Source organism: Phalacrocorax aristotelis, chromosome 12, assembly GCF_949628215.1.
Source record: "Phalacrocorax aristotelis chromosome 12, bGulAri2.1, whole genome shotgun sequence".
In the NCBI taxonomy this organism is placed as follows: Eukaryota; Metazoa; Chordata; class Aves; order Suliformes; family Phalacrocoracidae; genus Phalacrocorax; species Phalacrocorax aristotelis.
Genome location: NC_134287.1, coordinates 20,041,880 through 20,055,991, shown reverse-complemented (window position 1 = coordinate 20,055,991; position 14,112 = coordinate 20,041,880). Strand labels below are relative to the sequence as shown.

Sequence of the window (14,112 nt, the reverse complement as noted above, 5' to 3'; positions counted from 1 at the left end):
TCATGATCCGTGTGTGGCTGAGGCATATGGCACAAGGGAAAATGCACTGTTTGTGTCCCAAATTGATTTCAGTCTGTGTAAGGTATGGATGTCTCCCTGTCTCATCTCAGTGGATATCAAAGTAAATACATGTCACTGAAGTGAAGGATCTTGCCTGGATGATGCAGTATTCATTTATTCATACTTTGATGTAAGGATCATGTCTGATCAAGCACTCATATATTTTGCGCAGGCTTTATCAGTCAGATGTATCTGGGTTTCTTGAGTTTTTTCTGGTGTTCAAAAGTAGTGTATATCCATCTACTTGTTCACAGTCACACACACAAAATTCTGAGGTTTGTGGGTTTTTTTCAGTCAAACTAAGAGTAGGGCAAGAGCTTGTAGTGCTCTGTCAAGAACATCTCCAACTGCCCAATAGAAAAGATTCAGTAGGAGGTTTCCCAAGGGCCTTTATTTTCTGTTCCATAATTCCAGGTACCTTCCCTCTTTTCCCTCTGGGCCCAAAGCTGCAGCCAACAGCCTGACTCCTACCTCATGCTATTCTGAAATTTCTTTATTTATCTTAGACTCTGTCATTTTGCCTAAGCATTGATATTTTCCAGAAATCAACTTTTAAAGTGGAGATGCCTATTAACTTCCTGAAGTCATATGTCAGCGAATCACAGAACTGTTTAGTTTAACTAGACAAGCCCTATAGTGATCCATGAAAATTATTTTCTTCTTCAGAGTCATGTTTATGTTCTTTTCCAATGAGCTGGCTGTTTCATTGCAAAAGAATCTGTAAAAGAGGTAACTTTAAACCGGCACAAAATAAATTCTGTTCTGTAAGGTACCCATAACCTTTCCAGATCCTAATTAACCTCCTCATGTCAGCAGAGGAAGCACTATTGCATTTGTAATTGTCACACTTTTTTTTTTTTTTTAATAGAAATGATCCCTTTCTGACACCTAGAGGCATCATCATTCACAAAGCAATGTTTTCATTTCAGGATATTAGAAACAACAGTAGGTTAATCGAAGTCTGAAGTTCAGCAGTGCAGAACTTACATCTATTATCTTGCTTGTCTGCAAAGATTATGCCCTAATAGCATGTGAGTGCTACAAAGCATTTAGTGAATAAAGTCCAGTCATTATCAGGTTGGCTCCCTGTGCTGCCAGAATGTTGAATGACTGCCGGACCACGGAGCTGCAGTGGCGAAGGTACCGCATCTTAGGGGAGACGCTGTTTTACAATTTGGTTGTGATCCAGATTCAGCGAAACCATGTGCATGTCTCAGAGTGGAGAGGGCACGGCAGACTTTAGGACGTGACTCTGATGGCCGGATCCAGGTGACGCTTTGTCTTCGTATCTGTGAATCAAACCCCAAACGTTCATTAGTGAAAATGGAATTAAGTCCTCTCACAGAAAAACACAAATTATCTGGTGATATTTGTACTACACCGGATCATTCTGATAACCTCATCCATGTGTTTGCCAAAAGAAATCAAAGCCGCTGTGTGCCTGCACAACAGGGCCAAATCCCCCTCTCAGCAGTGTGAATTCAAACTATGGGTATATTCAGCAGTGTCTTTACAGTCACCCAGATTTAAAAGAAGAATTGTATTTGCAGTTCCCAAGCTCGACTTTGATGAATTGCAGAAGCAGGCTCTTATCAAGTAACTCAGTGTTTTTCTCTTTTTTTTTTTTTTTTTTTTTTTTTTTCCTGAAAAGAGCAACAGGTTTGCCATACTGCAGAGCAAGGTGAATGAATTTGCCATTTGAGGCTGAACTTTCCAAGAAGGATTAGGGTGTTTTTCAGTCCTGTAAATTTGGGAATCCTTCTTACAAGCCCAGTATTTCTTTAGGCTTCTGATCAAACTTTGCCTTATAACTACATATGCAAAAGAGGGAGAAGGAATTCCAAGTGTGAACACTTCCAATCCTTAACAGCAGCTACAAATTTAAGTTAAAATGATGTAAATTCCCTTACTCATAGTTAGAAATTATTAAATGTTTTTTGGCACAATTTCCCAGTAAATTGTTATTTCTCAATCTTCTGTTAAAAGGTTAAAAAAAAACCCAAGGCAATCTTGTTGTTAGCGCATAGGTGTCCTAAAAATTCACCAACGTGACAGGAGAGAGAAGTTTTCATCTGATAATACTAACTCTTTTTTTTGTCTCCCTGTATTTTTTCTTCTAGCTATCCATTTCCCATGGTGTTCAGTAGTTGCAGTAGAAAGGACCTGGAAAACAGCCTGGAAAAAGGCGTAGGAATGTGTCTGTTTAACTTGCCTGAAGTCAAGGAGTCATTTGGTGGACAGAAGTGTGGGAATGGCTATGTGGAAGATGGAGAGGAGTGCGACTGCGGGGAGCCTGATGTAAGACACCACCCGAGAATTACTGCTCACCTCCCGTCTGCAGGTTTTTAACAGTAAAGACAAATCAGAATTGGTCTGGCATATTTAATACTACTTGGTGTAGACCAAAACTCTCCCTTCGCTGCTTCTGTCTTATCAGCCTAAACCTCAGAGTCCTCAGAAATGCGGGAAGTTGCTGCTTGACTTGCATTTGAGTTGCTAATGTTCAGGCAGGGCTTTAGTTACGAATGTGCTCGATTTGCCATTAGAGAACAAATTGTCTCATGGCTTGTCCAACAGACTAACCATGACTAACTGTCACGTTCCTAACAGCAGAAGTTACTTTAAGCTTTAGCTAATAAGATAAACTCAAATTTGTTAACATTTCTCAAATTTCTCAAGATACCAGACATTAATTGGAGGTTTGTTTCCATATATAAGAACCCACCCATATATTTATATTAATATAACTATAAATACTTATATAAACATTAATATCACCTAGGTATTTTTTCACTGCAGCCAGCTTCAGTTTTTAGGTACAAGACCTTTCCCTCCTTCACTATGATATTTTTCTTTGCTGCTAGCCAGTTACCTTACTAACAGAAATAGCCTTTACTGCCTCCCCAAAAGATTGCAGCTACTTCAGAGTTCATTCCATTTGGTTTAGTGAATGTGCCAGAGGACAGCTCAGATCAGGAGGAGATAGGCAAAACCTGGGGGTCAAATAAGATCCGAGCTGACATCCTTATACCTTTGACTTCCCATGCTCATTGGCTGTATTGACCTTCGCTTGGATTATCTGAATTAAATACATCAGCAGATGAGAGATTTGTTTCCTGTGATAAATACGGTTCTGCAGACAAAATAGATCGGGGCAGTTAAAACAGTGAGATATTGCTGTATCCTGTCTATACAGTGTATTGGATTTACACAAGCATTAAGGATTTCCTGACAGTTCACTCATTCTTCAGGGTAACGAGGTTGGAGGAAGCAGGCTTATCTTCTTGTTTAAAGTCAATAGAGTGCAAGCAGCTAGCAAATGTCTTTCTAACCCAGTTATCTTTCTCATTTTCACTTTTGAATGTTAGCGATACCTTTTCAAGTCAAAGCCACTTAACATCAGCAGGCACTGACTTGATTTGTCTCTTCTTTCTGTGTTTTTCTTTTTTAATTATATTGGAAAACTGCAGCTTGGGCCCAAATAAATTAATTTGGAAATTACTGCTATAATCTGAGTCGTACCAGAAAACCCATTAGATCAGTTAATAATTTACTGCCCAGTCATTTGTACCAGCAGAGTTTTGTCAGTAGCGATGCAATATTTTATGGCATGGACAGCTGTACAACAACATAAATGTAGTTTATCAGCGATCAGAATTAAATATCAGTCTGAATATGTAGGTGTGGGTGGCTGATAGGGATATTTCTCCTTTACTCTAAGGAAAATATTAGCCCCATGTTGAGGTCTGTGCTCGCCGACGTTCCTTAGCAGGACAGCAATGGATTCATAAGGATGGAGAGCTGTGACTGTAGCACACCTCCCACCCTTCAGACAACTGGAAACACTAACACCGTAGGAATAGTTTGACCACCTTCATCCACACCACTATGGTCTCGTGTGCATCAGGCATGGGTTGTCATCTTCAGTATAATAGATGCCAGCATGGCCACCACCAGGCCAAGAGTGTAAGACCTAACCAGGGACAATATTACCAATTAAGCTCCATCTTCATTTTGGATTGCATTTCCAAAAGTGTCTGACATGCTACAGTGTCTCGGAAGGAGGGTTAGTGTAGCTTACGCATGGAAAGACAGAAGAAGAGGAGGGAAAAAAAAATCATCCTTTGTCCCTGAGAACTGAAAGGTGACAAATGTGGCTAATTTTATAATGGGCTGCAAGGGGGATCAGCAAACTGCAGAGTGGTAAATCAGAAGTCAGACAAATTACTTCCAAATGTAATTAAGAGCTAGAGCCTGAACAGCTGTGACATGGCAGGGACCAGTCAACACAGCTTTTGTGCCAGGAAATCTTGTCTTGCAAACCTATCACAGTGCTCTGAAGGACTTAACAAGCGAATGGAAAGGAGCGATGCTGTTATTGCAGCCTGTTGGGAGTTCAGAGAGGCTTTAGGCTAAAGCCTTTCACCAAAGCCTCTTTAGGAGATTAAGCAGCTGTAGGATGAGAGAATATTGCAGGAGCAAAAATTGGGTTAAAAGATAGGACATACAAGCAAGTATCAATCATCCATTTTATGCAGTGGAAGGAGATCTGTTGTGATGTAGCCATGAGATGTGTCCTGGGGACTACACAGCTCAGCATACTCATAAACAGCCTGGGAAGAGGAATACTCTTGAATTTGCTGATGGTATTAGTTAGGATGGTAGAGGTGAAAGCTGGTTGTGAAGAACTGCAGAGGAACCTTCTGAGACAGCTGGACTGGGCATTATGATGAGAAATGGGATTCGGTGCGGAGTGATGTGCATTGCAAACATCACATATAAGATGACGGACTCTGAGCTGACTCTGGCCACGGAGGAACAAGACTTCATATGGCAATAAATAGTCTCATGAAAATGTCAGCTCAGTGCTCAAGAGTGGTCTAAAAGGTAAATAGGCTGTTAGAAATTACTAGGGAAGAGATAGGAAAACAAAACAAAGCACCAGTAGGCCTCTATAAATCTGCAGCATGCTGTGTCTGAAACTGCATGTGCAGCTTTTTCCTACCCCTCCCTGATCTCAGGAAGGATAAAGCAGAATGAAAAAGGCTGAAAAAAAAGCAGTAAGGAAGTTCAAAGTTTTCAAGGGGTTCTGGCAGGAAAAGAAGAAAACAAAGGAAGCTGATAAAATCGTGAGTGAAATGGAAAGAGTGAGTAGGGAGCAATTGCCCCCCAACAAGAACCGTGCACATGAAGTTGGAAAGCGGCAGGTTTCAAATGAGCAGAAGCAGCTGCTCCCCAGACTGCATCCAATCACTTGCGTGTTCCTTTCCACTGAACATTAGAGGTGCTAAAAATGTCCGTGGAGCTGAGGGAAAGCCAGGAGAGTAGGAAGGTATCATGTATGTGTGTTCACATTCTTGTCCTTAAGCATTTTCTGCTGGCTGCTGTCAGGGCGACACAAGGCGAGAAGGGTTATAGGCTGGCCCAGTGTGGTCTATCTTGTGTTCTTAGAAAGGTGGGGTTGAAAACAAGATGTCCTGTCTACAGCATCCAACATCATGTAGGTGATGCTAGAATTGCTGTTGCGTTAGTCTGAGCTGCTCCGATGAGCCCAGGAGACTACACCAAGAAACCCGCCTCCCATCATTGCTGTTGTTACTAATAATAACTAATGATAATAAACTACAACACAGCAGTAGTTTAGGGTGGCAGCCTCCAGCCTCCGAAAGCCTTGTGAGCCTTTTCTGTTTGCTTGCCTATTTATGTTAAAACCATTCCTGACAATTTAATAGCTCGGGCACAAAAACTATTTACCAAGCTCATTCCCTACAATGAGTAATAAGTGAGTGAGCAATTGGAAATTTCAAAGGCTGCAGTAACATCATTCAAAGAGCTGTGTCTTTATCCCAAGCTGTCTGTGGAATGCCAATTGCTTTCCGTGGCTGGCTGGTGTAGGGCCAGAGGATGGGGTATAGGAGCTGACTGTTTCAGAAGTGCCTTAATTGGGCTGACATTGCTTTCCTCCACCCTGCTTTTCTCAGATTGCTATTGAGGTGAATTTCTAAAATGTGCTTCTCTGCAGAGGAACGTTACTTCTTAAATACGGCAGCTGCACAGAAATATTTGCGTAGCCTGCTGCCTTCTGGCATGATCAAAAATAGGTGCAGGAAGTTGTTCCGCTGCTTCAGAGCCGCACAGTTAGCTTTGTATATTCAGGCAGATATTGTCTAAGAAAACAGTGAAATGCTGAGAATCATTTTGCTCTTTATTTGTGAGTGCAGTGGTAGCCCTATCTTCCAGTTGGAAAGCTTTACAAAAGCCAATAACGTAACAAAAGGCTGTGAACATCATTCTAACCCACTTATTTTTCCTGTGTTCCCTGTATTGTTAGTGATCCCTTGTTAAGTCAAACTGACTTAACACAGCTGAAGAGCAATTTTATCTGCTGCTATTTTTGTTAGAGAGCTGAGATTCCAGCGCAGCTGATGTAACTTGCAGCTTGTGAGCATAATCTTGGAAAAACAAACCCATTATTTTCTGAAACTTCTTACTAGCTCATTCTACAGAGAATAAAGTTTGCAAAAGCCCACACATGCCACCATCTAATCCGTAAGTGTGAAATTGGGATGTATCAGTTAGTGATAATGCAATTCATACTTTTCTCAAAGCTCTATTACTGGCATACCCTGATAAGAGATTACATGGAATAGTGTCATCATCTTTCTTTGCGGCAGCCACCAGCCTCCGTGCAATACAGAAGTTTGGTGAGCAGCTATCACAAAATAGAGAGCTGCGGTAGTGATGCTCAGGAGCTGTGACATGGGTCCTGGATCCTCGCAGGAGGCAATGGAACCACTGAACTCTTTTTTGTGGCACTAAACCATCACACTGCTGTGTCAGGATTGGTGTCGGTATACGTGAGTTGTTTGTGGTATTTGGGATTAGAACCATAGTTAGAATAAACCAGCCCTCCTCAATGGCTTCTCTGGTTTTACTGCAATTATTGTGCTTTTTGAATCTAAGGACAGTCAAGACTGTTTGGAACAAGTTGTAGAATTTCATGCGTAATTCGTTATTTCATGCCTAGATTTTCTTGGCGGAGCTATAGGCAGCCTCTTGATTTACAGCTTTCTGTGACTGAAATTTGTCTGCTCTAAATTTCTCCTCCCTCTAGGAATGTACAAACCGGTGCTGTAATGCAACTACCTGTACTTTGAAACCGGGAGCAGTGTGCGCACATGGACTTTGCTGCGAAGACTGCAAGGTGAACCAACAGAAGTGTTTCTTATCTGTGTGGGGTGGGAAGAACTCCATAATCTTCTCAACTGCAGAGCAGTAAGCAAGGGTGCAGACCAAGCAAATCGGTATCATTAAGCATTAAGACACTTGCATTTCGTGTAACCAATTAAAAAAATTCTCAGACTGTGACAGTTATTGAAGGATCAGATGAACAGAATTTTTTAATGGTGTCTGTGCTATATGTAGCCACTTCATTTGCTCATGCAAAACCTCTTCTTCTTTCATGAACTTGTATATGCTTTGATTTTTTTCATGCTTATATGGATGTTGTGCTCTGGCAAGCAGTCATTAAATGCTGGACCCTCTTTTTATGGGATGACTCTTAAAATATTAATTCTGTCAACAGCATATATATTTTTAATGGCAGATCATCAGCTCTTGTGAACTCCTAACATGCGATGAAAAGCCAAGTTGCCACAGGCATTTACCTTCTTGAATTCTCAGACCATGTCTTGCATATAGGCTAATAAAGCATTCAGCAAGTTTCCATTGTGTCTGTGGCAACCATCTGCCTGAAAGCTCAGTAGCAGCAAGCTATCAAAACAGCTAGCAAATGCTTTTTAGCAAAATCAATCTTCATGTCTTTTTGCTTTTTACCAAAGGCACTGGCTGCAGTTAAAATTCAGTGCTGCTCGCAGAGCACACCCATCTTTTGTGGTGGTTGTTGTTAAGTGAATGTTCGGCCTGGCACATTCCACCATTGCCTACCAGTTGCCTTCAGCTCTGAAAAAATGTAGCTATCGAGGGAAATCAGGACAGGACAGGAGCAGTTACATGGACTAGTTGTATAATTAAGTAGAAGGAGATCTTGTTGCCCATGAGAGAGTGACATTTCCATGAGGAAATGCACCTCCGTCCTAGGAAGGTGTCAGGCAGATGAATCCCGAGTCGGGTGGGCTGGTGGCTCCGTGAGCTGTAACATGATGTTACGTGCTCAGCTGGCTGCCCTGGTCACTGCAGTGGTGTTGATATGGATTAACAGGTTTCTGATCTGACTTTTGGTCAGTGCTACAGAGCATCCTTTGTACAGGCCCAAACTGTTTCTCTGCCTGTGTGTTTAGGCGTGACTGCAGGAGGAACGCTGAAAACTCTGGTTCATATTTGGAAATGAACAAAAGGCTGGGATTACCTTCTGACCCGAGCCACGTGAGCCATGTGTGCAGCTGCAACTTCAGCTTGGCCCTCCTTCCTGCAAAACCCTTCGCAACCCGTGTCAAATAAATGTATTTAAAGAGCTGTGTAATGCTCATACTGTCCTCTATGGTCAGTTGGTGCAGAGCCAGTGGAAAAAGCTGTTCATGCGCTGCATGGGTTATACCGCTGCATAACTCCTATTGATTGGAATTACAGCAGTTAAGGGCTTTTGTTTGTTTTGCAGTTAAAACCAGCGGGGATTTCTTGCAGAGAGTCAAGTAATTCCTGTGATCTGCCAGAGTTTTGCACAGGAGCCAGCCCTCACTGCCCAGCTAACGTGTACCTGCACGACGGGCATGCGTGCCACAGGGTGGACGGCTACTGCTACAACGGCATATGCCAGACCCACGAGCAGCAGTGTATCACCCTCTGGGGCCAAGGTGAGTCTGAGAACCAGGAGATCTGTTTAGGAGATAGACTTGAAAAAAAAAGTGTGTGATTATAGATGGATTTGGAGGAATTTTGTACAGAACCAATCTGTAACTATTCTTTTCTGAAATGGAGAACTGAATAATGAGGGAATCATTTTGTGATTCCTTTTATCCTTGATTTGCAGTCGTGTTCATTTCTTGCAGCAGGAGGTAGAGAGCAACAGTAGCCAGGTTCATTCTGCAGTACTGCTGCAAATGGCTCTGTGAACTTAGACAAATCATTTAATACTGACTTGATATGGCCTTATGTCATCCTACAAAGTGCTGAACGCTCTTGACAGGCTGAATTCGCATCCCTTTTCAGACTGGTATGTAAGCTTCCTTCTGTGCTCTAAATTGCTCATCTGTAAAACATACGTGATTGTCTACATCCCAAAATGGAGTTCAATATTTGGCATTAACATAAGATTTTTGTATCATTGTGTGTGTTTTATTAATTGGTGTTACCCTGAAAACCTGCCTCCTGACAGTACTCTTGGCAGAGCATGCACTGAAGCAGAAGATTTTACTCTCCCATGGGAATTTACTTACTTTTTGCAAAAAATCTAATAGCTTTAGTTCTTGGGTTATCCTAAACAGATGATATCCCAGGAAAGCTGTTCAGCTTTTTGTTATGTCCTGTGGCCCTTCCACTGAAATACAAGTATTAACTCAGCATTTTGCTATTGCCTCCAGTGTTCCTGAGGACAAGTCACGTCACCTTCATCATCTCACTTGCCCCCTCTCTCACATGGGAAAAAACACTTTGAACTCTAGATTTAATTATTTCTTTTAAACTAACATTCTCCACTCCCTTAGCCTCTTTCAATGCAGTATCTCTCTGTCTTGAACTCTGTTTCAAAACTTATGTATCAGGATAATGACACACAGATGTTTCCCTTGGTCAAAACTGTCATCAGAAGCCTATTGAAGAATTTATCTGCTATCTTCACGGGGACTTGGGCTGTTCAAAATTTTTGTTTTAAAGAGATCTGAAGAAACCATGACACTGACGCAGATAGGTTAGTTTGGTCATGTGGGTATAACAACACGTTAGAGAAGTTCCAGTTCAAAATTACACTCCCCATGTGGAACAAACCATGCAGCTGATATACTCTGAATCCCACTCGCATCATGGAGTTAATATGAGCTCATATAGGCATGTACAATTATAGCCTCCAGTCTTAGTCATACTGGGATTTTTAATCCCCCGGATATATTTTCGCTTGTATGAAGCAAAATCTCCTTATGAACCAGTTTCCCATGCCATGGAAAGTTACTCTCTAGGACTGTTAATAATTTCAGTCGCTGAGAAAAATTCAGCTAAAGGTCAGGGAGCTGAATTGCTGTAGCTCCCTTGCCAGGTCTGTTTCCTAACGCAGCATGTCCTCCAAACCCCCCGGGCTCCCCTAATTCTGTCTTTTCTTCCTTCTTGGAAGAATATCCAATATGGGCACCGCTGTGCATGGAGTCTCTTGTGGTCAAGGCTATGGGGCTCTGCTTATGAAAAAGATGACTTTGTTAAGAACAGAGGTCAAACAGACTTTAACTGGAATGCCCTTATTTGTCTTGGGAATACCCAAGGATAAAGATTTTGAAAGGGAAGATGAGCCATTACCAAACGTGAACTTCAAGGCTTGATTCTGATCACATTGTGGAAGTATAAATTAGAAATAGTGCCAGTAAAATAAACCTTCAAGCACTTTAGCAAATACAGTATGGGCAAAAACCAAGGCCTATGTTCTGGATTTAAAGACTAGGGATGTGAATACCCACCACATCTGGCTGGAGTATGAGCTGGCAGATACCGGGTGGAACAGGAAGAGGTCTAGGCGGGCCACAGAGTTGGAAAAATATCATGGGACAGATAAAAAAACTTCCCTTCCAGCCTTGCTTGCAGCAGAAAGAGAGACTTGACATTCTAAGATGTTGGCTCTGGACATCGTCTCAAAAAGAAACACTTGAACCTTTTACCAGACTGTTGCAATTGATTAAAATTGGTTTTAACAACTGCATGTGTTGGAGTGGAGTGAAGGAGTAGTTGTGTGGTTTCTAAAAAAACTCATTCTATACTGTAAAAAGAAAACAGATCATAATTCATTTATATTAATTCCTTTTTCCTTCTTCCCAGTAGGAGAAAGCCATGCAGAAAAAAAATACAATGACTTTTCTTTAAATAATATTCCGTATATTGAATTCCTTATCAGTGTCTTCTTTTGTATATCTTTCTTTATTCATCAGGTCACAGCTGTCCAGTAGCCTAATGATAAACATCAATCGTCCTATTTTTAGATCTAGCTAAAAGAAATTATGAGCATCGTCGGAGCTTGTTTACTTTAGGCTGAGCAATAGCAACCTTTTTCCAGAAAGAACTACTGGCATTTTCTTGGGATATTTTTGTTACTTTCAACAGATAAATTCAAATCAAATAGAGGAATATGTTTTGCTACTCCCTATCTGCAGTAGCGTGGAAAGCTTGGTGTGAAAGAGGGGAGAGGCACCTGGGAACAGTCTCTGAAAACAGCCATAAATTCCTCTTAAAGATGAAGTTCATTCCCAGAACACACAAATTTCTCTACTCTCTCTCTCTCACCTTAATTCATGTCATTTTTCTCCTTAAGGAGCAACATGTATGAATTGCTTGTGACCTTTTCAGTTTCATATTCAAAAATACCAAATCGCACTGACCAGACCTATTGACCGTAGTGTGACTGAAAGATGCAGTGATAGAAATGCATCTGTGTCACGCCTGGTACTCCACTGGCATTTTCTGAGAGCAACCAGATACGTAGATAAAGCTACTTAAGAGAGAGAAATTATTAATTACCAAGAAATAGATTATTCTCAGCTTTAGACCCATGGCTTTTTCTACATTGACAAGAAAATGATTCTTTAGGGAAGGAAAGGAGCTATTTGTGAGTTTGTTTTCCTGCTTTTGCCTGAGAAGTAAAAGAGCAATGTTTTTGGGGAGCCAATGGGATGCAATGACTTAAAAATTAGAACATAATTAAATTTCTTGCATAGACATGGCCAATTGTTTAGGCAGGAACAACCTTGATTTCATGTCAGTATTTGTTACAAAGGCCTGTCACAGGTGTAAGAGCTTTGCAGTGTTTTCCAGGTACAACCCTATAGGCAAAATAGGTGGGCTTCACGTCTAATGGCTGACCAAACCATCAGTAACTGGTTTTTGCAAAAATTTTAATTTATCCAAGCACAGTAAAGGTTTGAATTCAGTAAAATCAAACTGTTTTGATCATCACATATTTATATCCAGGCCTTTTGTTTTGGAGATGTGAAAGGCATTAAGCCATATTCTCATACTCCTCAAATGCAAAAAATAACAGCTCAACCCCATCTCACTCTTGCACAGACTTACAGCAGGGATTACCAAGATGAAGAGAGAGGCCAAGGGGAGCTTGTGGAAAGTTTGCTTTGCATCACCAGTGCAGTAAGACAAACTTAATGAGATATAAAATCCAGGTGCAAATCACGTAGCAGCGAACTGTATTTTTGTGCTTATATTTATTTATACAGTTGTTCGTGGTGATAGCTGGCACGGCCTGAGCAACAGAACTCCAGTCTGTTACTTGGAGATTGGTTTTTTTTCGCCTCCACACCCATAAACACTGTATAATTCTTTTTAAAATAAGTCTTCAGGCAATTTTGGGAACCGAACTGAAATACCTTTCTTTTCCACTGTCAGCCGGGTAACGGGGGTTTCTCTGTTCTTGGAATCAGCACCATGGTCAGAAATTTCTTTCTTCTCTTTTGGGAGACCGTGACGATATTCTCTCATTGCAGCAGGTCTTGCACTGATTTGAAATGACACAGCGTTTCTGTATCACTTCCAAAGCATAGAGCAGCTCTTTTTTTTTTTTTTTTTTTTTTGCAACCATATAGGGAAGAAATGGGCTCATCAATATACACGTTTGGAGGAAAAAAATAAAAAGTCTCCTGGCTGACAACTGCAGTGGCGAGCTTTGACCTTCTGCAGACTCAAATGGCTGATTTAATCCCTTGAGTAAGGGACTGGCTTGGAAAGGCTGACAGGACCTTATTTACAGGGTCATGATACTATAATTATGAATAGCAAAGTGAAATAAGCTCTGCTCATCCAGCTCAAAGCACTTAGTAACCAGTGCAAATCTTTCACAAATCGTTTTGCCTTTGCCTGTAGAGGTAGCAAAATAGAGAAAGGCAAGACTTTCTGCTTCAGTTTATATGGTCCAATCATGATAAATGGGTTTCCTGCAGAAACACAACATTACAATTCTTTTCCTTAGGCATCCTCTGAAAACCTCCTTTTAACTTGGTAGCTCCATCTGTTCAGCTTCTTATACTCTGATATGTTTTAATCTATGAAAAAGTCCAAATATTGTGAGAAACCGGTCAGGAGAGGGAACAGCCATCTGAATCCCAAACAACAACGTGCTTTGGTTTGATACCAAAGATAGAAATTGAAGCTAGATTTTGGTTTCCAAGCTGCAGATGATCATTGGGTACCAGGTGTTTTCATACACAGACTGCTCTGAGCCTGGCAGGGGAGCATTTTTTTGTACTCCATGAGATCTGTTTTCTTGTCAAGTATTATTGGTTGGAGTTAAATCTCACTGTCTGAGCCCTGCAAGGATGCTGCAGATGTGTTCTTCTTCCTGCAGGCTGCTTTCCATCATGTGTAACACACTTGACTTCTACATTCAAAAAAAACCCAACTAAACAAAAAAAGTTCCACCAGGTGAAAGAGGAAGATAAATACCTTAAAATGCCTTCGTATTTCAGAGCACCCTTTCTCCCTTTAACACCGATTTTTTAATAAGTATTCATTAGGTCACTTACAGTCAAAGCACAGGACATGAGCATTCATTTTGCTTTTGGCAGCTTTTGGAGCCACACACCACCCTGGGGAAAGTGTGTCTGTGCTCTGGGCTGCTGCTGACACGTCTCCAAGGAAGCCTCCTGTCACTGCAATGATGTGCCGTTGGCTGAACTAGGGGCACAAGGCTCCCGGCCAAGAAAAAACGAGACCCATAGCAATTGCGTATGATTGTGGTAGATGGGTTGGGGGGGCTTAAATTCTTTTGGCGAGGTAGATCTGAGCAAGTTGGCCTTCACAGATGTGGGGAAAAAAGCAGTTTTACTTGGCCTCTTGCTTGTAGCAGTTTTCCTTCCCTCCCCTTCCCTTCTAAAGCTGGCATAGTATTTGCAC

The 14,112-nt window shown here is 41.3% G+C and overlaps 1 protein-coding gene across 2 annotated transcripts in view; it reads left to right on the top strand.

Annotated features, from left to right (window-relative positions):
* Positions 1-14,112, top strand: part of ADAM12 (ADAM metallopeptidase domain 12) — a 190,411-nt gene that overhangs the window by 154,809 nt on the left and 21,490 nt on the right. For both annotated transcript variants that reach the window (XM_075107644.1, XM_075107645.1), the window contains exons 12-14: positions 2,181-2,358; positions 7,175-7,264; positions 8,678-8,873. In XM_075107644.1, the coding sequence (XP_074963745.1) occupies positions 2,181-2,358; positions 7,175-7,264; positions 8,678-8,873 (464 nt within the window). The remainder of the gene's footprint in view (positions 1-2,180; positions 2,359-7,174; positions 7,265-8,677; positions 8,874-14,112) is intronic.